The following is a 26,623-nucleotide window of genomic DNA, read 5'->3' as shown; positions in this document are numbered from 1 at the left end:
CCCGAAAAATTTGGTTAACTTTGGCACAAAGGCAACTCCCAGAACACATTTTACAAGATTTAAATTTAGTAACACCTGACACTTCCAATAATCTTACTTCGCTTACTCCTAGTGGGAAATTTCATTTATCTAAACTCAATGAGGAAACAGAAGAGGAAAGTGTGAATGGTAATCCGAAAGATGATTCCCAAGTAAAGCAAGTTCATACCAATAATTTAACATCTACCCGTTTGTTATCTTTATATTTAGGAGATCCTTTGTTGAAATATTATTTCAACACTTCTTACTGGCAACCTTCATTTGTCAAACTGAACGTTCCGAACTTGACTGGAGGACTTCTATTGAGAAGGGACCTATTTTGAAAAAAAAAGGCCAGATTCAGCAGACTTTTATTAAAGTTTTTGACTTTTAATATGATTAAGCGTGTTTGCGGAATATGGTACAAATGTGTCTAATATGGTACGTTGATATTTTATATCGAGATATGTCAAACAATGTAGACTGTTTAGTCTTAAGATGTTTTACATTAAGATTTTACGTAGTTTTTTTCCTTGTCATAGAAAACACAAGAAGATATGTATTCAAGACGTACGGTCGTATCCTTCGGTTGCGGTATTCACCGTAACTAAACATTTCTTTTGGAATCTAACCAATCTATTTGGGTTTCTTATTAACATTTCGTTTTGCTTCTTTAGCATCTTGATACGACCGATTCTTCGGGAAGGAATTTTAGGGTACATTAATAAGGGATGATTAAATTTATTTTCCAAGCTACATTCTAGGTAGACATGGCGTGGTGAACCATGAAATACTTGGACACCCCAGTAATTAACCCATCATTCGGTAATTATTTTAAATTTTCTTCTTCCTTGATGCACTCATTGAGATTTCGTTGTAACCTGTGTATTCGTATCCTGTATTTTAGACATATGTTTCTGTGTATATTGAATATTAAAATTTAATGATGTTTCATTGTATTATTATTATAATGTATTTTATGCTTAATGAATATTTCAATATTTGTGAATTTACCATACTTATTGATGCTATTTTCATATTTCAACAGATTTCCACGAAGAATCTGAAGTATTTCTGTGTAACTGATATTTTGATTTTGTGAAATATTCGTGTATGATATTTTGTCTCATGTATTTTAAGACTATGTTAGCATGTATTATGATACATTTCAAATATTTATTTTATTGCATTTCAGTAATCGTAACTTTTGTCTATTTAGTGGAACAAGAACGCATACAATTTGAAGAACTAATTACTCATACCATGCCAACTAGTTTCCATTAATTTTGTCGATGCCAAAATTTAAAATCTAGCTAGGTGAAGTAATATTCACGTTAATATTCTTGTTGTTAACCATTTATTTGGATTTACAGCTGAAAAGTTAAAAAATTTATTCGAGAAATATTATTAAAGTCTTTATCTTATTTCAATGTTTCGACTTACAGCGTCCTATTTTCATCGATAATGAATGTTTACATCTTGTGTCTTTATCTTGGTATCCTAAGGAATTACTTGTTATTGTACTTCTATACAATGAATTGCTAATAGGATTTTGTTTTAGGCATACGTTAGTTAAATCACAATTCGAGATGGCGAATGTGAATGTTACGATAAATATACATGTGTCATTGATGAACATGTTGAAGTATACTATTGCAGACTTTGTGGACATTATGGAAGTGCCGATGAGCATCCATTACGCCCAGGCTAGGCGTTTGTTTACGATGGAATTTTGCATCATGAGAGATGATTGCATTTATAATATGCCTATATATTGTTGTCATGCATTGTTGATTTTGTGTTAACAAAATTTCATTATCCTGTTATAAGCATTAGGGGCTGGACTTCAAGAATTTCCTTGGAAGTACTCAACATCAGTATTCCTTTACATTCTTATATTTTGTTTTGAACATGATTATGTTCTACCGACGTCTTGTGTAACATCTCACTACCACATAAAGACTAATGAATATTCTTTTATATGTATTTTTCGATAATGGTTAACTAATTTACTTCAATAAGACTAACGAACTGTTTAGATGGAACCTGGCATCTTCATCAGTTAATGGATGAGATTAGTTAAAACGATTCAACGAGATATATACGTACTGGCATGCGAACTCGTAGTGTGTTTTGGATACACTTGGATGAAGAAATAACTCGTAAATGTTTTTCAAAAGAATTCTTCTTTGTTGAAGGTATATATGTGTGTCTTACCCATATTTTGGGAATTTAAATTTTTTGTTTATTCGTATGCAAGATTTTGTGTTATCACAGTTCACACAAAATTATCTCACGAATGTTTATTCGTCTAAACCTTCATTCAGGATTGTTAAGATTTAACATCCGTTTACAGGTGAATTAACCTATATTTTACGATTATTCATAATCAGATTAATAAATCGATTTTTTTATTCTCTTTGAAGTTAACATATTCACTCGATATATTCCAGTATTTTGAAAATATTTAGCGTTTTCTATTATTACATTTTATCTATACTTGTCAATTTTTATTTAAATATTTTAACTATTCAAGCATGAATACTTTTGAAAAAAAACTGACGAACCAAATATATATATATAAAAATAAATAAATAGAAACGAAACTATATAGCCCTATAAACATTTTCACATATACAGGTGAAACCACGTGTTCGTTTTCACGCAATCAGTTTAGCCCAAAGTGTTATACGCATCACAAACAAATAGTGAATATACCAAAGCATATTTTAAAGCAAATGTTCACAGTAAAACGAGAATATATTCTCAGTGTTGAAAAAAAAATAGAGGTTTTCACTTATGTGCTATAATTGTCTTCGCACCCCATAACCCCAATTGTCAAGAAGACTGGATTTCACCGATTGGAACTTTCCTCGCAGAAGAAAGAAGACATCTGGATATGGAATTTTCAGGAACATCTCATGGAATCTGGAATCAACTGATAGTCATGCATCTGGATCAACAGTGTTCTAAACGAAATAAATAGCCCTAGTGATTCATAGCGAGAAATCAATATTATTTTCGTTATTCACTGCGAATAGTGTCTATCGAAAAATAGTGTTACCAGTGTTTTCCCCCATAATCCTCCATACCCAGTGAACCAAGAACAGTGTTGCCAACTCCGTATTTTGGAAAAGAAGCCACAACCTCCAAACTTGTTTTGCCATGTGTGTTTACCCAGGATTCTCAACGCATTACTTCGCTAACTCGTAATGTGTTGTTCCCTTGCGGATCGCCAAGTTGTGACCGTCTGTCCGGCCACAAAACTATGTTTTTGGACGACCAGTGTATTTCTTTTTAACTTTTATTCATGCAACGAAATTATTATTTTACTCAACTAAAAGCTATTTCTCTTTTGGTGAGAATTTCAACTCGTTCTGTGTATGCAGGTGTTCTTCAGTCGTTCTTATCGCTTCTCACGATAGAACAAAGAAGTTGTTGTTTTTCAGTGCAACGCTCATCGTCTCAACAGAGTATTTCGTCGTAGCAAACTTATTTTTTTCTTTCTGTAAAATAGTTTCCAACTTATAGTCTTCGTCACCATGACTGTTTTGCATATACGTTTTTCTTAATTACATTTATTAACATTGGGAATATTTTTGGATAGGAAGTTGATATTATGTGTGAATGATATTGTATTTATCGTGTTCTCATGCTTTCGTATTACGTCATCCTTCCTACCGTGAGAACAAGCGTTCCTATCCTGCAGGAGTCGTAGGTGGGATGACTCATACACACCGTTACCATTGTTCGCTTCTTTCCACTGAACAATTTTACCTATAACAGCAGTGCATAAAAATCTATAACCATGGGAAGAATTTGTTAGTTAAGACTGCTACACTTTTTCAACTATTATTTCAAAGCTTCTTTCCCACGGGATCAAATTAAATGTTGCCAGTATTCTTTATTATAAATCGACACATTGGCAATGTCTATGAATGCGGCAAACATTAACATTCCCTTTATTATTTTACATAGTGCATTGTCAACCCTGAGTATCGAAACGGGTTATTCCCAAGTGCGAGCAGAAGCGAGAAGTTAGCAAGGAGAATCCGTTGTAGCGAGAGTGTGGAAAAGTTTGCTGGAGGAATAGGCAGTGCAAGACATCGTAAAGAAGGATAGTATGAAGAATTTTTTTTTTTTAGTGCTACATTAATATATACAGGATATGAAGCAAGATAATAAATACCTTCTGGAGATGTAATGTTCTGGAGGAATCAAGATACCTCAATCAGCAGTATTCCCCCTTTTTCCCTCGTCATTATCACATACTGAAAATCTTAGCATAATACGAAGAGTGAATATATAGTGCTAGTGATATTCAAACAAGGGCTATGTTTCTAGTGTTCATATAGAGTGTGTGCATATTTACATTTACCATGCAGTGTTAAAAGTTTATTCTTCATTTTGCTCATTTGATTGCCGTAGAGCAATTTCTTCTGTTTGAGCATTTAGCTCTGCCAAGTGAGAATTTTGTGTGTTGTTAATATATATATATATTTTTGTTCCGTACCCACATATATCTATACTCAATAAATAGGAATTTACCTAAGTAAATATCACCGTCTTCATTCATGTGTGTGTGAATTCCTGCGAGCAGACGGCTTGCCAGTTACGTGTACGTATGCGCGTGCATACGCAAAAGTAAGTATAACACAACCTGAGTCTCAAAAGCATCAACGTGGCTCATGTCAAATCACTGTTCACATTTCAACATTATCAATCTGCGCCCAACAGAGTATGAGCCTGGACCAGGATTGTTATCAGCTGTTTTCTTAGGGAGTTCTTCGTGAGCCAGCACCCAAGGGAAACGGTAGGTAGCAAATTTTTAGAGCCAATAAACACTTTTATTTGTTCTAGGGGATAAAATTAGCGCTTTACTGAAATTGAGCCCAGGTTACATTTAAGCTTTATCTTACACGTTAGAGTAATTTACTTTGTTCAAACGATGAAGCAGCGGCAGCACTTTAAAAAAAAATGTATGTTACTTCTGGGGCCCTTAATATTAGATGTTTCATTAAAATAGGCCCAGATCAAATTTTCTTTCATGTAAGATTATATATATATATATATATATATATATATATATATATATATATATATATATATATATATATATATATATAGGGTAGTTACTCTGACATAGGGCAACTCTGTTATCATAGTTACAACAAAATGTAAGAGCGTAAACGACTTCCCCTCAAATTACTGTTTGAAATGAGGGTTGGCCATCGACACGTTAGCGTAAAAGACAGTAACTTTATTCACTTATGTTGTGGGGCCAGGTAAATGGCAACGTTGCAGTTTCATTTAACATTTGGCGCTTAAAGAATATACAGCTAAAACGGCAGAATATACAGCTAAATTCTTTCACTTTAGATTGAAATCATCATACTTGGAGACGGTTTCCTCTCTTACATTTTGTTGTAACTCTGACAATAGCAGAGTTACCGTGTCAGGGACTTTTGAGACACCCTGTATATGGTGGAACTATTGCATGCTTCATCTATACACTCATCCTCGCATCATATTAAATGGAATAAAAAAAGTTATATCTTGAGCCCCTCGAACGGCACAGAGGTTAAATGGGGAACAAATACCCCCTGACACTGCAAGTTACGGCACTGAAGGACACACGCATAATGAAATAAAGCGGTAAATATTATGTAAGTAACTTATAAACATGACTGTTATTAGTAGAGAATATAGAATATTTTTTAGCCAAAGTTACATTAAATTATTTCCATGTATATTTACTAAACAAATTATTTATAGCGTTACTACACAAAACAATTCAAAGCTGTAGGGGAGACCGGGTATGGTTGTAACACTTTTTACATTTTTATCCATAACTAGACTCCAATTGAAGAAAAATATGAATTTTTGCACGTGATCGGAAGTTTGGACATCCTTCTCTCAAAATACCTAGCAAATATCAGATAATGTAAAGTATTTGCTGAGATATCGTGGAAAAACAAAGCCTATCCAAACGTTACAACCAACCCCGATGTTGAGGTTGGTTGTAACAGTGATTGGGGTTCGTTGTAACGCATTGTATCTTTGGTAAGTGGATACATTGCTATTACATATATTACAATATTAACACAAAAATAGATTACAAGATCGATATTTAATACGTTCCTCTGTTACAGGTTCAGAGAGTGACATAGAATACGTTAGAGAACTGTATGTGCTTTTTTACATGTATATATACATACATACATATATATATATATATATATATATATATATATATATATATATATATATAACTCTCTCTCTCTTCACATTGGAAATATATCTTAGCAGGAAATGGATAGCTAGGTCTACAGTTTACAACATACATACAATAATATAGCTAATACTTTGATGAATAAACAGAATTGTATGATATATTTAGGTTTACTTTGTCTTTTACATATCAGGTTTACCTAAAGAAATGTAACCAGAACTAACCTTGACATATTTCTTTTAACTTAAAAATGTCAACAGATCATTTGTCATAATAACCATAATATGAAACATAGTACTAGACCCTAGGCACATCTACATTTCGACATCTACATCTGCTCTAGTACCCTATGCACTTCGACACTCAAATTTACACTTTCAGTTACCTAGTCTACTTTTGCTTATACCTACATTGAATCATTTCAATCACAGTTGTGACATTTGTATTTACACCGTCACCGTGGTGCAGACAACATGAGCCCATCTATGACAAAAATTACATTGAATCCATTTTTCTCTTGGCGCACTTTTGGAAAGTAATTCACAACAAACTAGGCAAATAGCGTTATCACTGTCTTCATCAGATGACAAGATGAACCATATATTTCACTATTACAGATTAAAATTACATCTGCTTCAATAGAAAGGTAAAACCAGTATCCTTTATAGCAGCGGATACCTAGCAAACATTAGGCTGTTGTGTGTCGTTAAGTACCTACATAACTTTTATAAGAGAATTGAAATACTTTTCAAAGAACGAAAGAGAGAGAGAGGGGGGGCAAACAATGTTCATGTAACAGAATCACTACTTAGGTAAACAATTTTCAAGTAAATAATACAAATTTAATTACATATGCATTGTTTTACTCTGTGGGGGCTGGTTGTAACAGCGTTACAACCAGACCCATTTTTTTTTGTTACAACCAACCTCATACTGCGGTAGCCATCTTTGCCAAAGTACTTGCAAAATTGTGTTGATTCTGTGTTTGGTTTCAGTACGTAAACAAATACTCATTAGTATCCTTTTTAATATTTTACTCAAATTATCTAAATGTTTCGCACATATATTGTAATATTACATATTTTCAGGGATATAGAAAATTTACTTAAGTGCCCAAAAAACACCAAAACCGCGATAACTTCAAGACGAACATGCGTTACCTCACACAGAAACAGTGACTGAACGTGCATGAAGGGCTTGTGTTTTGACCGGAACATGAACCACATCTAGTGATTAGCGTAGAAACTACTCGCTTTGTTACAACCAAAACGTGTTACAACCATACCCGGTCTCCCCTATAGCATTTTATCAGTACACAATGCACACAAGAACAAATAGTTTATCACTTTCGAGCAAATAAATGAGCTACTAAATGTGTTACATTAATTCAATACGTTTTGTTAGTCCGTCACAAGAAGTTTTAAATTGCGATTGCGGATTATAACAAGGTATACTTTCAAGTTGTCAGTTGTTAAACTAGCCTTAGATCGTACAACACATTTTTTTTTTTTTTTACTGGGTTCAAAGCGTATACACACACATACAAATAAATACCTCTTTCTACTATTGGTCAGAAATACCATTAAACTAAAATGAGATTTGAAGAACTTTTGCTATTTTCTTGGTGCATCTGTGGAATGTAATGCTGTCACAAAGTTGAGTATGTAAGGAATTGTGCGAATCATATCCAGCCATTCAGAAATCTTTGAGTTTTACGTTCCACGGTTATGCCGGTTAGGCTAAAGGAGACGGTGATGATGAGTGATGAATGAAACGGTGGAATCAAGAAAGTAAGAGAACCCCGAGAAAACCCACGCACACGGTATTTGTCCACCACAAAGTTCACTTGACGGGGGCTGGGATCGAACCCGGGACCCCAAGCACCAGAGGTGAACGCTCTACCACTTCCAGCCATTCAGGTGCGTACCCAGAATTATTTTTTCGTTGGGAGGAGTCCAAGGTTTTAGGAAGTCCAAGAATACAGTACACCGTGTTTAAATATAGTGTCGAATGGGTGTTATACTACAACAGAAAAGAATAATAGATCAATTTTAAGTACTGTCACATATATTCTCACGAAAAATAATAAAACTGGATTGTTTTTATCAGTAAAGAAATATAATAGCACAGATGAAGAGTAAAGTCAAATTTCTCTGTTAAACAAACATAGTTTCATTAAGAAAATGTACAGTCACGAACATTAATAAATAGAGGCTGAAGTCATTATTTCTTATGGCTCCAACCTCCATTTATTAATGTTCGTGACTGTACCAATGTATGTCAAGTTACGAAGTTTGGGTGGTTCCGGACTTGGTACACCCTCCGCGTGGGTGTGCCCCTGCAGCCATTCCTCGCGATGATGTCCCTTTTAAGTATTAAAATGAAGCTTGACCTTGACTTGAATATACAGTACATTAAGTTAGTTTCTCTTATTTTTAAATTTCTTAAAATAACAAATCTAAATACACGACAGAACAACTATCATGAAGTCCTGTCCCCCTTCTCTTCCCGACCAAAGCCAATTTAGCAATAACTTCTCAGTTGATAAAAATAATTTGACTGGTTTAGCTGGAAGGAAGAATCATATTGGAGAAACATATTGGAACTCGGAATTACTCACTTCATCGGAACTAAATTATTTGTTGGATCCAAGCGGCAAGTAGGTAGCCATCGTTGATTTCGTTATGATCGGCTTTATCTCTATGATACTCAGTGGCGTATTTACAATTTTGTTTCGGGGGGGGGGGATTGCATGAAAATGTGAAAATTCTGCAAGATATTTCATATACTGTACTATAGTAAGATTTCGGGGAGAGGCTTAAGCCCGGAAGCTCCCCAAATACGCCACTGATGATACTATTTAATTTTACGCTAGACATCGACGTGACGTAGTGTAAATAGCAGGAAATTAGAATTTTATAACCATAATAACGAATTTTTAATATATTATAAATAGAGGAAAACTGAAGGAACGTTTAAAAAAAGTGTAAAAGGTGGGAAAATGTTAAATATGGGAATATAATACTGTATTTGTTTGTGATAGAAAATTTCATTTATGATATTTTTGATTTCTGAAAAAACATTTTTCTTCTCAAATGAAACGTGTGACAATATGCTACATTTTGTTGTTTGCAGATTTTGTAACAGAACCCGAAAGCTTGCAGTATCTGGATAAACATTTTGAGGACATTGCACCATTTTTGTATTCATACAATTACACTGCTCCTCGCAGTACTTTCCCTGATATTGCCAGGCAAATTCGACAGTTTTATTTGGGAAACAAACATATCAGCTACAAGACTACAACAGAACTTATTAAGGTAAATTTGTGTATATGTTCTTTCAGACAAACTTTTCTAACAATAACCAAGCTCGGACTTGAGTTTTGTATGTACAGTCTGTGTGTTTGAAAAAGAACTCCCTAGTTTTAACGTGTCCTAGAATCTGTACAAGGTGTCCTAGAATCTGTACACTATTCTAGTTTGTGGTGTTTGATTCATCAACTCTCCAAGTTTGGTATCCCTGCAGTTTGCAGGTCTGCTTGACCTTGAGACAGCACCAGTGCTGTTTTTTCCCCCTCTGTTTCCTCAGTTCAGTCCAGGCAGGCGTGCAGTGCAGAGCAGAGCAACTCAGCAACAATGTGTACTCCGCAACAGAAAGCACAGTGTAGGGGTGGACGGTTCCTGAAAACGTAAACCGCGGTTTCGGTTTGGCACTTAAACCGGTTTGGAACGGTTAACCGAAATCAAACCGAACCGAATCGTACCGTTCAGAACTGTCCGTAGAACTTTGACAAACTAAACTGTCCAAAGGGTTTGAAACGTGGTTTCGTTTACTATTGGCTAACCAAAACTTAAGCGAACTCCGTTAAAGCAAATTCAGCTGTGTCCACATGGAGCTGAATTTAATCTTTAACTCACTCGTAACATACGACCAGTTAGCAGATTTGTGTATAATAAAAGAATAAAATAGCAAAGAGCCTGAAAGTACTCATTGTATATCTTTTGTATGTATGTAGATAGATAAAAAAATATCACACAACTAGATACCACGTATGCACAAAAAAAAATCCTGGCAATACAAGTATTTGATGGAGAAATGATCCCAATAAATTCCTTCAAATTAGAAGCATTTCATATGTCAACGGAATAAAAAAAATCACTGGTAGTGATCAGTCTTTGAAAAAGATGAAATTCATTGGGTTAAGTTCTGACCTGTTATGCCCCATTCTACAACTGCTTCAAATTCGAAAATGTTATTATTCTTCTTGTTTACCTTCACTTTTAATATTCCTGCTCAAATAGCAGCTTGCATGTGTGTCTTCATTTCTCTCATTTTTCATACTTTCATTCTCACCGTCGTAATTAATATTATAAGAAAAGCGTGATTAACTAACCAGACTCATCATCATCAAAACGCCGAACACATATTTCAGACTTTGACCGTTTCTGATTTTGAAAACGCTCCTACGTACAATGTAAGTCAATACTCGGCACCTTGTATATCACATCGTTAACAAATCATTATATAATTACTTTCTGTGTGTGTTTTCTGAGTTTGTCGCAGTGAGTTTCACTGAAATGTTTGGATTGCGAGCGTAGCGAGCAAGAAAATTTTTAACAAATCTATTTCTTTGCAAACCGACAACAATATTGATTTAATAGGGCGCCAATACTTTTACGGGGCACCACATCGTTTACTCATTTTCAACACTTCTTTTTTCTTATTGCTTGTTCGGCGCCCTCTTGCTACCAGCACCCCCTTCCCCCCCGTAGCTACGGCTCTGGGTGTGGTATCTTCTCCGTCATGATGTAGGTTTTGTACGTTTGCTAATCGTACACATAAATATCATTCTCTTGACAGAAGAGTTGCACTAAGTTGCAATCTCGCTATCTTCGATTCTGGACAGTGAACACAATGGCGAGGAAACATCTACCATTTCCCACTTTAATTTCTCTTTATTTCATCACCATACGGCCAACAAGTGTGATTACAGAGGTAATAAAGGAGTACACACGTGAGAAATTGTAAAAGATCTAGGCTTAATAATAGACCAAGGGCTTAGCTGGAGTAAACACATTTTTGAACAGTGTATTAAAGCTAAGCGCATCTTACGACAGATTTAAAAATTAAAAGGCTATTTGTCGCAAGAAACAAGACTATATCTTGTTAACACTCTCATTTTGCCTCTGTTCGACTACTGCGATTCAATATATGGTAGCTCTCTCTCCACTCAAAATACTAGGGCAATTTAGAAAATACAGAATTACTCTTTAAGCTTCTCTCTCAATTACAGGAAGTCTTAGCATATTCTGCCGATACTTAATGAAAACAATATCCTAGCCATGTTCCGAAGACGATATCTCCGATACTGTTGTTTACTATACAAAATAAATTCACATAAAACACCATCTTACTTGCATCATAATTAACATGTAGATCAAAAATTCACCGTTACAATACCCGAGGAAGTAATAAACTGAATATGCCCCGGCATTCTTGAAAAATAACAGAGAAGGCATTTTCAATTTCGGCAGTAAGAATCTGGAACTCCCTACCACAGTCAATCACTGACAAACCATACAATTTATTTAAATCATCACTCCAAACATTATTATTTAGAGATCAGAGACAAAGCATTTGCACACATGAAAGGTTTACTACAGTATGAAATTGGACTGAAATTGGTATGAAATTGGACTAAGAGTATTAGTTTTTTTTATTTTTTACATTTACATTTACTGAGTGTTTTGTTTATCCTTAGTATTATTGAATATACCATGTTATGTTGTTATTTGTATCTTGTATCTTATTTGTGTCTTTGTTTTTTTCTTTCTTTTCTTTGTAATGATGACAAGAGTTAGGTGGCAGAGCAGCCTCCGGCTCGCCCGCTGAAATAAAGAGAAATTCAATTCAATTCAATTCAAATTGGCAGACATTGATCTGGCATAAGGGAAAGCGGACGGTAATGGCCGTGTGGCACAAGGGTGTACAGACAACAGTTTCCTAATCTTAGAATTCCACACCACGCAACGTTTTCCGGTGTAGATCGAAGATTACAAGAAACAGGATTCCTGGAAGCACACAGGCCCAATGCTGGACGAAACAAAACCGTATGGACTGTGACTTTTGAGGAGGAAATTCTTGCTTGAGATCAGAGAAAACCGTCCATCAGCACACGGGTAGTAGCTGCTGAAATTAACACCCATCATCGGCAGGTTCGGAACATGCTTCACGAAAATCAGATGTACTCTTTCCATGTCTAAAGGGTGCATGCATTACACGCCATCCACGTAGGCGGGAGTTTGTCCAGTGGTTACGCGAACCATGCTAATATATCTCGCTTCATGTCTCGTATACTCTTCAAAGATAAAGCTATGTTTTCCCATGGTGGAGTGATGAACACTCACACTAAACATTTGTGGTCTGAGGCAAACCCATATGGGATGTCAACTCGTGCCCATCAGGAACGGTGTTCTGTGAATGTGTGGGCATGTATCGTTGATAATTCTAATCAGACTGTACCTACTATCACAATGCCTAACCGGGTGCGAGTATTGGATATTTTTGAAAGAGATTCTGCCTGAACTACTAGAGACTGTGCCACTGGCTGTTCATCGAAACATGTGGTTTATGCACAACGGTGCTCCTGCACATTTGCTATGGAGGTGCGAAATTGTCGCAACGCATCCTTTCCGAACAAATGGACGGCAGAAAAGGACCGGTATCTTGGCCACCTCGCTCATCCGACCTTAACCACTTAGATTTCTTTTTCTGGTGCCATATGAAACAACTAATCTGCGCGACGCCTGTGCAATCAGAAGAGGATTTGGTTGCTCGGATTGTTGCTGCAGCGTGGAGCATTCAGGAAACGGCAGGAGTGTTTCAACGCGTTCGCAGCGTCTTTCCCTTCGACGCCGCTGTAACCTTTGCATTAAAGTGGTGGGTTGAAACTTTGACACCTTTTGCAGTTTCCGTTCTGACATGTAAACAAAGACTCCCCTCTGTACCTTGCTCCCTACAACTACCTTCTGTATGCAGTCTCTTACGATTTTGAACCAGAAATATCGGCCCATGTTACAGTACGTACAAATATCGTGAATAGAAAGAATATTTTGTTTCACATCCGTCAGTTTAGAACATTGATTGAGAAAAAACGTACTGTAGTCGCATTTGTGTGATGTACTGATCGAAATGAATGTGCTAAAACAGATCTTATTATTATTATTATTATTATTATTATTATTATTATTATTATTATTATTATGCGTTCTTTATTTGTCTGTAGTTCTTGTTCAATTACTGTAGTTGTAAAGGTAGATGCGTTCTCAAAAGCGTTGCGATATCATTAATATGAGCAGATCAGCAATCGGAATTTCTTTATTTTCTGTTACTTATCGGCTTGTGCCGTACGTATTTTAACATTCTAGAAACGTAAAGTTTCCAGTGAGTTCTTGTACAACGACTTTACTAGTACTTTTTGAGGAGGTATGCAATCACATACAGTAACTTTTACTTCATCCGCCATCTTTTATCTTGGTGTATGAGTACTGACCTTCCACATAGTATTATTTCTAGGCAGTGAAATGCCCTTTACATGTTGTTGTACACTCAATTTACGTCATAAAATATCAGGGAATTCCCTGTGCCGCCATTGCACAAATCTGAAAACTGCAAATTTGGATAGAGCAGGTTAAGATATTTTGTCGATATCATGCCACATCACGTCTACAATCAATAGTTTGTGCAATATTTAACTCTAAAGTTTGTTTTCCCACGCTTTCGGCAGCCTATAACACGTAAACGACACGCTTTTCGTCCTATGTGTACTGGAACATTTTTTTTTCTCTCAGGAATCACCCCTCTGTTTTTGTACAACGAATTTAGCGCCATACTGTGTAGCGTCATCAGAATTAATTTGACTACACTAACGCGACAAAAGTATCTGTTCTCAAAAACAGCATATATCTATCTATCTATCTATCTATCTATCTATCTATCTATATATATATATATATATATATATATATATATATATATATATATATATATATATATATATATATATATATATATATTTTGGTTACCTGATAATATTATACCACGATATATTCCACATACAGGTGTAAATCATGCCCTCCCCCTAGTCATTTCAAGACGAATTTAATGTTTCATTCTAAACGTAGCTTCTCCTGGAATAGCATTCACCCTTCAATTAACTGTCACCCCTACCACGGTATCTCCTAAATCCGCCCATGCCGTAAAGTTGTCTTCCAACTGATATTAAGAATTTTATTCCAAAATCCAAAGCATCAGTAAAAGTACCCACACAAGTACGACCCCTAAATTGTTTCAGTAATATCGAAATAATTTTAATCTGAATAAAGTATACCGAAAAACGTAACATTCACTCTTATTATAATGTCTGGGTGGACGGTTGCTAATAATGCAAACTGCATTTCTGTCGATTTCAAATATTGAACTGAAACCGAACAAAACAGTCCTCAAAAAGGGCCCAACAGTTCTTAAACCGAACCGAACCATTCTACAAACCGAACCGAACGCTTTACAAACCGAACCGTTTCCAAACCGAACCGAACCGAACCCAACCTTTCTCAAACCGAACCGAACCGTTCCCAAACCGTACCGAACCGAACCGGACCGGTTTGAAGTCCAAACCGATTGATTCGGTTTAGACTACAAACCTAACCGAAACCGGTTAACCGGTTCTTGGAACACCCCTAGCACAGTGTGTTATTTGACTTTGAAAACTGAGTCAGTTATAACAGTTCAACGTAATTTTAGACGTCAGCATAGTGGTGAACCATCTACAGCAAGAACTATCCGTCATTGGCTAAAGGCTTTCAAGGAAACCGGTAGTATTTTAAAAGGAAAATAACCAGGTAGACGGAGAACTTCTGAAGATGTTGTTGAACAGATCCATGTTTCTTGTGTTAGGAGCCCGAAGAAGTCATTGGCCAGATGTAGTCTACAATTAGGAGCGCCTAAAGGTACTGTGTGTGATGTTGTGCACCCAGGTTGACAATGGCGATTGGGACAGTTACACCTGAAATGTTGGTGAATACGTGGCGAGAAGTGGAATATCGTGTCGAAAACAAGATGGCGGCCGTTGCAGTAGTGATGTGAAGAAGCTCCGGCATAATTACTGAATTAACTTGTTTAATATATCCGAAAACCTGTAAATTGTAGTGTTATAGTTACGTAAAAGAACAGTGATAAGTATGTGTTAAAAGGTTTTTCATCTTTCGCTAGAATACTGACTATCTAAGTATTTTCTTACGGGTTTGCTCTGCTAGGAAAGAAAGCCATATCGCTCAAAATGGCAGGTAGTGTTGAAACTACTGCGAGTGTAACTAACAATATGTTCGAAGAACACATTAAATGTCATAAGTGCAACAGAGTTATGAAAAATAAAATCTACTGTAGCACATGCAAGAATGCGTTTCATCTCGGAAAATGCAGTGGCGTTCTAAAAAGTGAAAATGTCCTAAACTGGGTATGCTCATTTTGCATATCCAAAACACAGCAAACAAATGAAGATCGGAGTATGGTGCCAAGTACCGATGTAAATCTTGAACTAGTGTCTAAGCTTTACGAAGAAATAGCCTCACTACGCAAAATAATTGAAATATTAAGTACAGAAATACGAAACTTTCATGTGTCAATGTCTAACGAAAGCCCACCTTCAAATGTTAGCAGTGCAAGGCCGAATCAACTTTTGTGGAGTGAAGTTGTAAATAATAAAGTTCCTCCTCGTTTACAACAGGAAACATGTGGAAATCTCCATCCCCAAGTGAATGTGAAACGACAGAAAAAAGTAGAATGTGCAAAAAACAATGACAAACAAGTACTTTCATTATCTCGTTCAACCCCTAGATGTCCAACAGAACCTGTAAAAACTGCAGTGCAAGGCAAAAGAATGACCACGTATACCGCTAGTGAAGGTGATTTATATTCAGTGTGTGTTAGTAATAGGTTCAGTGTATTAACTGAAGAAGACACGTTCTCATCTATTCAAGACTCAAAGAGCCCAAATTCTGTACATACCAGAAACAACAAGGAAACGAATAAGTGTACTCGTAACACAGTGAACATAAAATCAATGAAAAAAACGCAGATTAACTTGTTCTGTGATAGTCACGGTAGAAATTTACGACAGTATATCGAAGAGAAAAGTGTTTACTCCGTACGAAGCGTAATTAAACCATCCGCCAAATTTCAAGATGTAACAACAGACTGTAAGCTACCCTCAGGTAAGAATGACTTCTCTGTATTTATAGCTGGTACCAATGACATTGGAAGAAATGAACAGAGGGATCTAATGACAGCACTACGGAGAAAACTTAATGAGCTACGAGGCTCAAATGTTATTGTTGTGTCTGTTCCTCATCGACATGATTTGACCACTTGGTCTTATGTTAACTTGGAAGTGCAGAAAACGAATGAAGAAATGCGCAAACTTTGTAAATATTTCAATAATGTTACATTTGTAGATATAAGTAGATTAGGAAAAAGGTATCATACTTCACATGGCCTCCATCTTAATAGATTAGGCAAAATGTATGTAACTAACAAGATCATTGACATTGTAAACAAATCAATAACTTCAAATATGTCTACTGTTTCTAACATTATTCCAATTGGTTGGCCTAAAGAATCTTTAGATGAGCAAGCTTCAGTAAACTTACAAAAAAACTAACTTGTATGACCGATCAAATAGGCTCAGCTTGTTTTAACTCTGATCGGTCAGTAAAGACAAAGAGTAAGAACCTCAAACAATTAGATCTTGACAAGAAAAAATTAAATGAGCATGAAATAGAACTTAATAATAAGTTTAGCATCTTGCATTGGAATGTACAAGGTCTTTCCAATAAATTTCACTCAGCAGCCAGTTTTATACAAGATTTGGATATAAGTTTAGATGTGATATGTATGGTAGAACACTGGCTTGATTATGACGAGATTAAACTTCACAATTTTAACGGCTACAACATTGCAAACTATTACTGTAGACCCTCACGACAACATGGTGGCTGTTTAATTTATGTAAAAAATGGTATAGATTATAAACGATTAGATGGTGTTACGGGATTTTCAGTTGAGATGGAATTTGAAGTAACAGCTATATACCTTGTAAATTTAAAAGTAATTATCATTTCCTTGTACAGACCAAATACAGAGAATAAGAATTTTGATTTATTTTTAGATAGGTTAAGCTGCATCTTAGAATATGTTTGTAAATACAATTGTAGAATATTTTTGTGTGCTGATTTTAACGTTGATTTTAGAAAAAGAGAAAGTATAGAGTGCCAAGACTTAAATAATGTCATATCCTCTTTCGGCCTAAGCATATCAACAACACAAGTGACTAGACCTAACCCACCTAATGGAGGGAGTTGCATAGACAATATTGTTACTAACAGTAGTAGTAGTATGGGTTGTTATGTGATAAAAACTTGGATTTCAGACCATTGGCCAGTAATAGGTAGCTTAGATTTAATTGTTATGAAAAATGACAGGTACAAAAAATCTAGTTCTATTCCTCAAGTTCACACTAAGCAACTGGTACGCAACATCACTGATGATAGTAAAGTTACTTTCAGACATCTTTTAAGTAACGTTAATTGGACCAATATGTATTTAGAACCTTCAATTGATTTTAAAATTACGTTTTTGTTAAATTCATTGATTTACCCAGCTGAGACTGCATTTCCCTTAAAGCCATTAAAAGACAAATCGACGATGCCTAAAACAAACAAAGTTAAAAGCATAGAACTAGATCGAGTTAAAGATCTATGTAACACGTATTATGATTTCTACATAAGCACTGGTGATAAGTCATTTAAAGAACTTCATATAAAATATAAAAAGCAATTTAGGAAGTTATTGAAAGAGACCAGGATAAAAAATAATGACTCACTAATAAATAATGCTGGAAACAAAAGTAAGGCCATGTGGAATATTGTAAGAAGGGAATGCAATTTAACTAGGAGAAATGAAAATGAACCTACTTCAATTACTGCTACAGATTTGAATGATTTTTTCATTAATAAAATAAATGAAATAGTAAAGAAGATTAAGGCAAAAACTCCTAGTAGAAATTTTTATAATTATCTGAATTCTATTCCTCAACCATCTTGTACTTTTAGCTTCAAATTAGTAACTATTAAGGACGTTGAAAAAGCAATTTTGAAGATGAAAAATAGTAGTACCTGTGATGTATATGGTCTTAATTCTATTATACTTAAAAGTGACATACATTTTATTGCTGAACCTTTAACACACATTGGCAACAGTTGCATATTAGAGTCGATATTTCCTGATATGTTAAAATATGTTAAAGTAATTCCAGTACACAAAAAGGGCAATAATTCAGAATGTGACAACTATAGACCTATATCTATAATCCCTGTAGTAGCCAAGCTTGTTGAAATATTACTCAATGATCAAATAGTTAAATATTTTGAGAGTAATTCATTGTTTAGTAGCTCCCAATTTGGGTATAGAGAAGGATTAGGTACAATTAAAGCAACAACTTCTTTAGTTAAAGATCTTTTAGACAGTTTAGAAAGTAAATACTTTACTAAAGTTAGATTTTATGACTTGTCAAAAGCGTTCGACACGGTATCTCATACGATTATTTTAAGTAAATTAAAATACTACGGTTTTCAACATGATGCGTTAAACCTTATAAAATCATATTTATCAAACAGATATCAAAAAGTAGAATTCCATAATTCGAACTCCAAATACTTACAAGTGGGTTCTGGGGTACCACAGGGATCTGTTCTGGGTCCCATTTTATTCCTTATTTATATCAATGACCTTCCCAAAGTAGCTACTATTCCCGCTAAAGGCTATCTTTTCGCTGATGACTTTGGAGTCTGTGTAAGTTCTAAATCAATTATCGAAAGAGAACAATTAACCCAAAATATAACAACCGTAGTAGAGGATTGGTGTACTGCAAACCTTTTGTGTTTAAACCTGAGTAAAATACAAGATCTTAATGTTACATATAACAATCTAGATTACACAGAAAAATATTCTACAGTTAAATTTTTGGGATTTGAACTTGATTCAAAATTAAACTGGTATAATCACATTGAAATCACGGCAGCTAGTGTAACAAAGGGTATATACATGTTGAGAAAATTAAGAAGTTGCGTTAGTTTGAAAATCTTAAGAATTGTTTACTTTGCCCAAATCCACAGCTTTCTATCATATGGTACTATTCTTTGGGGTGGATCTAGTAACATTTATAAGCTTTTAAAGCTGCAAAAGAAAGCTGTCAGATTGTTATGTAGTCTTCCTTCTCGTAGTCACTGCAAACCTAGTTTCAAGCTACTCAAAATAATGACTCTTCCTGCTATTTTTGTTTTTCAATGTTTAATGTATGTAAAAGAGAATAGAGATAACTTCCCTGAACATTCCAGGTATCATTCATATAACACAAGATACAAAGATAATATAATGGCAGTGTATTACAATTATACCAAAACACAAAAGTGTTTTATTGGCACGTCCGCAAAATTATTCAACTCTCTCCCAAAAGCACTGAGAGATACCGAAGTGGGTACTTTTAAAAGTAAACTCAAATCACTCTTATTAGATAATCCAATATATGATATAGAAGAGTTTTACGAAATTACAAAGCAATAAAAGTGAAAAATTGAAGAACTATGAGAGAAATAAATAGGCATGTATAGTACGAGTAGTTATCTATTGTATTGTGTTGTGATCGTTATTCTTTGTATTGGAATTACAATTGATATGTATTACAGTTATATCTTTATATATTTTTTCTTTCTTTCTTTTCTGTATCCATATTTGTAAATATTATGTATCCAATTTTTTCCTTTTGTAAATATTGTATATGCATTTTAATCTGTAACTTTAAGATCTGACGATTGTAATGCTTTAGATGTCCTCTGAAGTTTCTGCAATAAAGACGATATGAATATGAATATGAATATGAAACCTTATGAAATGTGGGTGTGGAGAGGAATGGAGGAAGTTAGCTGGGTCGAACGGAAAATAAATGAGAGAGTATTAGAAATGGTGAGGGAGAAATGAACAATTTTACATATTATTAAGAAGAGTAAAAGAAACTGGGTAGAGCATTGGCTAAGAAGGAACTATATCGTAAGGGACGTGTAGGGTATGGTGGCAGGAAAGACAGGGAGAGGCAAAGGAGAGTACAATTAATGCACGATATTAAAAACAGAAAAATCGTGGAGAACATGCCACCATCTTGTGAAAATGTCGAGAAGGATGTGTGGTCTACTTCTTGCTCAATAACCTTAGCGTACATATTGGTAATAGCTCTAAATAATGCAGTTGCGCAACCTTTTTCTACTCGCGCGAACTATTTATTACTCAATGAGACAACTAAAGTGTATTATTTGTGACGATTATTATAAATGCATATTGTTAATCATTTATTATGATTATGCTTATTATTATTAAACAGAAATCGAATGCTACTTTTATTAATAATTTATTAAATGTATTAAAATGTATTATGGCAAATAAAGACAATAGATTTAAGCTCCATATACGGAGTTATTCTACTGTAGAAAATAAGAGTTCTATACTACTATTAAAGTAAATAATTTTACTCATGTGTTCAGTGTGGTACTTGTACCTGATTGATTACACACAGACGGCCAGAGGAATTCGTTACATGACAATGCAAGTCTCAATGCTTCATCAACGGATTTAATTTTTCATTTGATTTGATTTAGGACTTTAGTTTTCTGGGATTTCGGCATCTATTGCCATTTACCCCGCCACGTATGTGGGATGAAGTCCCTCAGCGAGCACACTATCCGGGGAAAGGGGAGGAAGGAAGCGGCTTGGGACCTATAAGTTAGGTACCACCCCGGCATTTGGCTGGTGTGAATAGGGAAAACCCAAGGAAACCTCATTCAGGATGGCTGGCCTGAAAAGGTTATTTACAATTTTTCGACCTAGTGCCCCACCGGGAATCAAACCCCGGACCGCTCGCATCGAAGGCGAGAGCGTTATAGTACGGCCGCTACGTCTCTGGCTCTGACAGTTCTGCACGTGGAAAAACAATGTTGCCAATTTGTCCTTTATACACTATTTTCTTTGGCTTCGGTTCTGAAGAACTAGCCATTGTCACCAAATAATAACAACACTTCTTAACAGCACACCCAAATACACACACAAAGACAAGAAAAAAAAGTTGCAATAACCAAACACGATCTCAAAGCACTTTTCACTGAACTATGCACAAACAAAAGGAAGAATACGGAGCGGCAACAACGTCTGGTTTCCATGCCAGCGCGGTGACAGCTCGGTCACTCATTGGGCCTTATGGGGGGGGGGGTCAACGTAGTATCAACCCTCGCTTTCTTTTTCACATAGCTGTCAGAGCCAGAGATACAGCGGCCGTACTATAGCGACTACGCTACGCGGCGCCCCTTTTGATTTGATTTTGAGTTTAGCATCCCTTTCATCAGCTAGGCTATACGAAGACGTGGAACTGCAAGTTAATATGAAATCCGAACCACCTGATGAACCATTATTTCTTTTTGTATTTATGTTGTTTTTGATCTTACATTATTTTATCATTTTATTGTACAGAGTGTATCGGACAGACAATATATAATTGCATGTGAAGAAGCGGCTAAGCTGCATGCATCCAGAGGTTGGGCTAAAGTGTTCTTCTACCAGTTCAACTTCAAAGCAAAGCATAGTTATATGGAAGCTGTGAGTAAGGAGTCGCTGAAGAATTTTGGTAAGAAAATTTATGTTTTTTTTTTTTTTTTTTTAATCACATAATATCAAATATTCGAACAAGATATTTATCAAATTATCATTATTGTAATAAATTGAGCTAAATACAGGGTAATGTAAATACATGAATAGAAATATTCCAACAGCAAACAGTTGTTCAAATAAAAGAATATTCGAATATTGTTGAAACTAAAATTGATTGTAAAAGATTTACAATGTTTCATAACAACTTGGTTACTTACTATTGGAAAAACCTAATGATAATTTACAATTAAACTACCTTCCATTCTTCACGGTTTGCTTCAAAATTTCAACATGTATCTCTTTTCCTTCAAATTCTTACTTCTCCTTTTTGATGGACCAACCCACTCTTTTAGAATAACAATCCATTTATCCTAATTTCCCCTCGACCCGGGTTCGATTCCCGCCAGGAGCTCATGTGGTTCGGATTCCATGTTAATCAGTAGACCTCGTCTTATATAGCCTCGCTGCTGAAAGGGACGTTAAACTCAAAATCAACTCAACCTAATTCTCCTTCCAACTTCTTATGCCACTCGTCCATTCAACATCCTCACCCTTTGTTCCGATTGCACAATATTCCCCTCTTTCTTTAACAAGTCTTTTAACTCCAATCATGTTCCTATTTCCTCTAGTCTTCTTTCTGGTTCACTCCGTTATCACTTTTCTGACAATACTATTATTAAATGCTTTTGTTTCTATTTTGTTCAGGAGTGGGTCATGGAGACGATCTCCGTTTCGTATTTACTACGTCGAATGGGGTTCCAAATATAGATCAATCTGGACCAGAGAAGCAAATGTCGGAATTCCTCCTCGATATATGGACCAACTTTGCTAAGACAGGGTAAGGTGTGATAGTACATTAAAGAATCTTCAGTAGAAATCAATTTTTTTTAAATGGTTAATGTAAAACAGTCATTTCCAACCGGACAATGTATGACATAAGAAAATTAGTTGACAGAAATTCATTGAGCAATAGAGGGATATGTTGTCTATTAGTAGTGTCTAACAGTGTATGAACTGGGCAAAAATCCAGTGTCCAGCGCTTCAGAAATTCAGTCATTATTATGAATTCTATGTTTTACAAAATCCAAAAATAGTCAAGCCACTTACAGTTGTATAAGTAGCCTATCTGCAGAACACCATCATATGCACCATCAATAAAATTACTCCCATTTTTTCCTCCATCTAAATGATCAAAGTATTAGTGAGTTTCGTAATATAATGAATGAAAGATCCATTATGAAGAATACTTCAGCAAGATGTACAACGCTTTACACAGGAATCAGCTTCTTATAGAACTCAACACCGTCAGGAACTGTCAAGTTCTAAAGATCATCGTTCTTGTTTGCTGGCCTGAAGTCAAGCAAGAGCAAAACATGATCCCTATCCTGCAAATCGGGCCACAAAACTTCATCAGGAAGATTTGCATATCACTCCCCCCCCCCCGATGCTGTATCTCGCGACATCTCGCAGTGGCGGTACGCGTTGGCCCCACTTCCGTTCTGAAAATTATTACACCAGCGGCAGAGATGCAACGAAATGCCAATGAACCTCAAAATTACGCCCCTAAAATATGTTAAATCGCATATATGCGTGATATATTTACATTGAGAAGAGTCTAAAGAACCTACAAAAAAAAGTACACCAGGGTGGGCGCGAACCACCAAACTTATGATACAGGCATGTGATTTACTGACTTCGCCACGGAGGCGATACAGGACACCTTGCTTGTAGAAGGATAAATCGTTGAGGTCATTTTAATTTGGCCAATCAGAGTGCTCCTTTAACCGTTGAGAACAAATAAAATGCGTTCGCCATGTAACTTTATGACAAAATAACGTGCGTCTTATTTACTTTATTTCATAATTCTCCTATACTCAGTTTCTAATGATCGGTGATACTTGCCATCTAAATTCAACCAATTACACGCACTCATCTCAAGATTTTTCACTTCAGATCTTGACCTCCCGGAGCTCACTTTAAGAACAATTCGTCAGGGGAAAAAATAATATATAACAATAACCGCATGCACATGACTGGTAATAGTTCGTGTTGATCCATTCGCGATTCTCCCCGACGAATCGAAGAAGCGCGGACCAAAATGAAGTCCTCGCTGCTACGCGGTGGTAACTTCAACACCCCGACTCTAGATATCTGTTTCGACTCAACGAAACCCTGCCGCCAGTGGCACACTCGTGGCAATCCTTGCACGCGTCGCTATAGCGACGATCGACATTTACCGGCAAGTGGGTGACTGGGTGTTGGCGACGTTTACGGCATGGGGTCATTTGGTTGGAATTCTTCCTCGACTTGAATCCCATCGTAGGGTAGCACGTGTGGGATGCTAAGGGCGGGGTCTTGCAGTACGTTCAAATGACCAAGGACTATCCAACAGTTGTCAATAGCGCTGATGAAGAAATGATACTCCATATTACAAGAACTATTTATCAACCTTAGGAACAGCATGGGAGCAATTGTAGATCATGCATCACTGTTCATTTTGATCACTCATTATTTTAAGGACCATTTCACTCCTGTAATGTCAGGGGGGCCATCTTGAGTTGCAGTGACTTCAGTGTAAGCTATCGTTTCTTATAAAAGTCCCATATTTGCTTTTCTTGTTTCCTGCATCATACTGTTTCACTATTTTCTATATGCTTCAAGTTATACCGATCTTTGGCACTTGGGAATAATACAATGCTAAATTTACTTTCGTTCTTAAGTTTTGCACAACAGTGAAACCATAAGATCCCGTATGCTTACTCCGGGAGCCTAAAATCGCGTGGGGAGGGCGGTGGCTCAGTGGTAGAGCGTTCACCTGCGGTGCTTGGGGTCCCTGGTTTGATCCCAGCTCGCGCCGTGTGGACTTTGTGGTGGACAAATACCGTGCTCATGGGTTTCCTCGGTGTTCTCCTGTTTCCTCCCACTTTCTTCGTTCCACCATTTCATTCATTTCTCATCATCTCTTTCTCCTTTAGCCTAACCGGCACATCCATGGGACGTAAAACTCAAAGATTTCATTTCATTTTGTTTTCTAAACTCGGGTGGTAACATTGGAGAAGAGAATGCAATTGTATAAAACAAAAATATTGGTTAAATTATTTTATAATTTTTATTCTTTCCATTTTCTTCTTCCTTAGAATTGAATTCATTTTTGTTACCAGTCATATTTGAGATAATCACAATCGTAATGTTTGAAATAGTAATTTCATATCTTGAAATTATATTGACCAATGGCACATTGGTATCCTAAGGGCTCTCTTATTTCCAATATGCAAAGTTAGTGTTTGTCCAGTAGCACAAAACAAGTATGTACTTTTAACATAATAGTGAACTAAAGCATTAGCTCCTATTCATCCCAAGAAGAGTAGATTTTGGAAAACGTTGTCTTATCTACAGTGTAAACTTGTTCTCTAGTTTTGAAGATTTGTTGAAGAATGAGTTAGTAGGTTTACTCTTGTATAGACAGATTTATATACTGTCTATAAATAATATCAGAAAATATTTACCGCGTTTAGTACACAAAGAAATCAAGTCTACTTTTTTGGCCATTTTAGACATATTTCATCTTTAAGATTTCTATATGATACTCCTTTCAGAGCTTCAAAAAATGATCTTAAGATATTGTAAGTCTTACAATGATTTAAAAAAAAAAAAAGAAAAGAACAGCGTTAACTATGTAAACTTTGTCTTTTTCTCAGAATTTGTTATTTGGATTTGATTTCCTTGTGCTTTCAAGGCCCCATTTGTCAATGTGGTAGACTTCAACTAAAGCTTTCCATAATATCTTTTCAGAGTTCCTTCCACTGATAATGTGAGCTGGAAACCACTGCCTCCTGGTGAATATTTGGACTACCTCTTCATAGAATCTCCGTTTAATATCTACATGAAGAGATCTAAATCAAGTATTGCCAATGCTGAATTTTGGAATACTTTACCCATCTATGATTAAGAATATGTAGTACAGGGTGTTCGGAAAGTCTCTATACACCTGATTCATGATATATTTAAAGCCACAAAGTGAAACATTTCATTCGAAGATTTGCAACAAATCTTTGTTAGAGCCTTGCATGAAGTTTCTTTTTGCAATCCAGTCGGCCAAGTGACCTTGAAATGGTTGTTGTGACTTTCCAAACTCAACTGGCTATGAATATGTCACGAATCAGGTGTATAGAGACTTTCCGAACACCCTATTTATAAATAGAACTGTATAAATATAGAGAATAAAATTTTAATATTTAATTATTGTGTTACGTGGTTTCTACACAATCCCAGAAGCCTTGAAAGGTAAATATTTTAAGCGATGTTGAACAAGAGTATTATACTACGTTTAACAGAGTTAATGGGTTTGAAACATTGAGTCGGTCGTCCTAAGTTCCAACCTATGTATAGTTATTTTATGTGAGCCATATTCTGACAAAAAGTGTATGAGTCCATAATTTGGTTAAAAGTACAGTAGAGCATCGATTATCCGAAGTAATTGGGGGACATGGGTGTTCGGAAAACTGGTTTGTTCGGATAATCGAACTGTACATGTTTATTTGCCAAAAAGAAGTACTGTACAGTAAA

At 35.7% G+C, this 26,623-nt stretch overlaps 1 protein-coding gene across 1 annotated transcript in view; it reads left to right on the top strand.

Moving 5' to 3' along the window:
• Positions 1–26,272, top strand: part of LOC145675845 (venom carboxylesterase-6-like) — a 64,115-nt gene extending 37,843 nt beyond the window's left edge. Inside the window, exons 7-10 of the mRNA XM_081746581.1 lie at positions 9,386–9,570; positions 21,881–22,034; positions 22,763–22,895; positions 25,850–26,272. Coding sequence (XP_081602707.1) covers positions 9,386–9,570; positions 21,881–22,034; positions 22,763–22,895; positions 25,850–26,006 — 629 coding nt within the window. The 3' untranslated portion in view covers positions 26,007–26,272. The remainder of the gene's footprint in view (positions 1–9,385; positions 9,571–21,880; positions 22,035–22,762; positions 22,896–25,849) is intronic.
• The last annotated feature ends 351 nt before the right edge of the window (positions 26,273–26,623 follow it).

This window comes from Thermobia domestica, chromosome 18 (genome assembly GCF_964235325.1).
Source record: "Thermobia domestica chromosome 18, izTheDome1.hap1.1, whole genome shotgun sequence".
In the NCBI taxonomy this organism is placed as follows: domain Eukaryota; kingdom Metazoa; phylum Arthropoda; class Insecta; order Zygentoma; family Lepismatidae; genus Thermobia; species Thermobia domestica.
The sequence above is the reverse complement of the archived record's forward strand: the minus strand, read 5'-3'. Positions and strand labels throughout refer to the sequence as shown.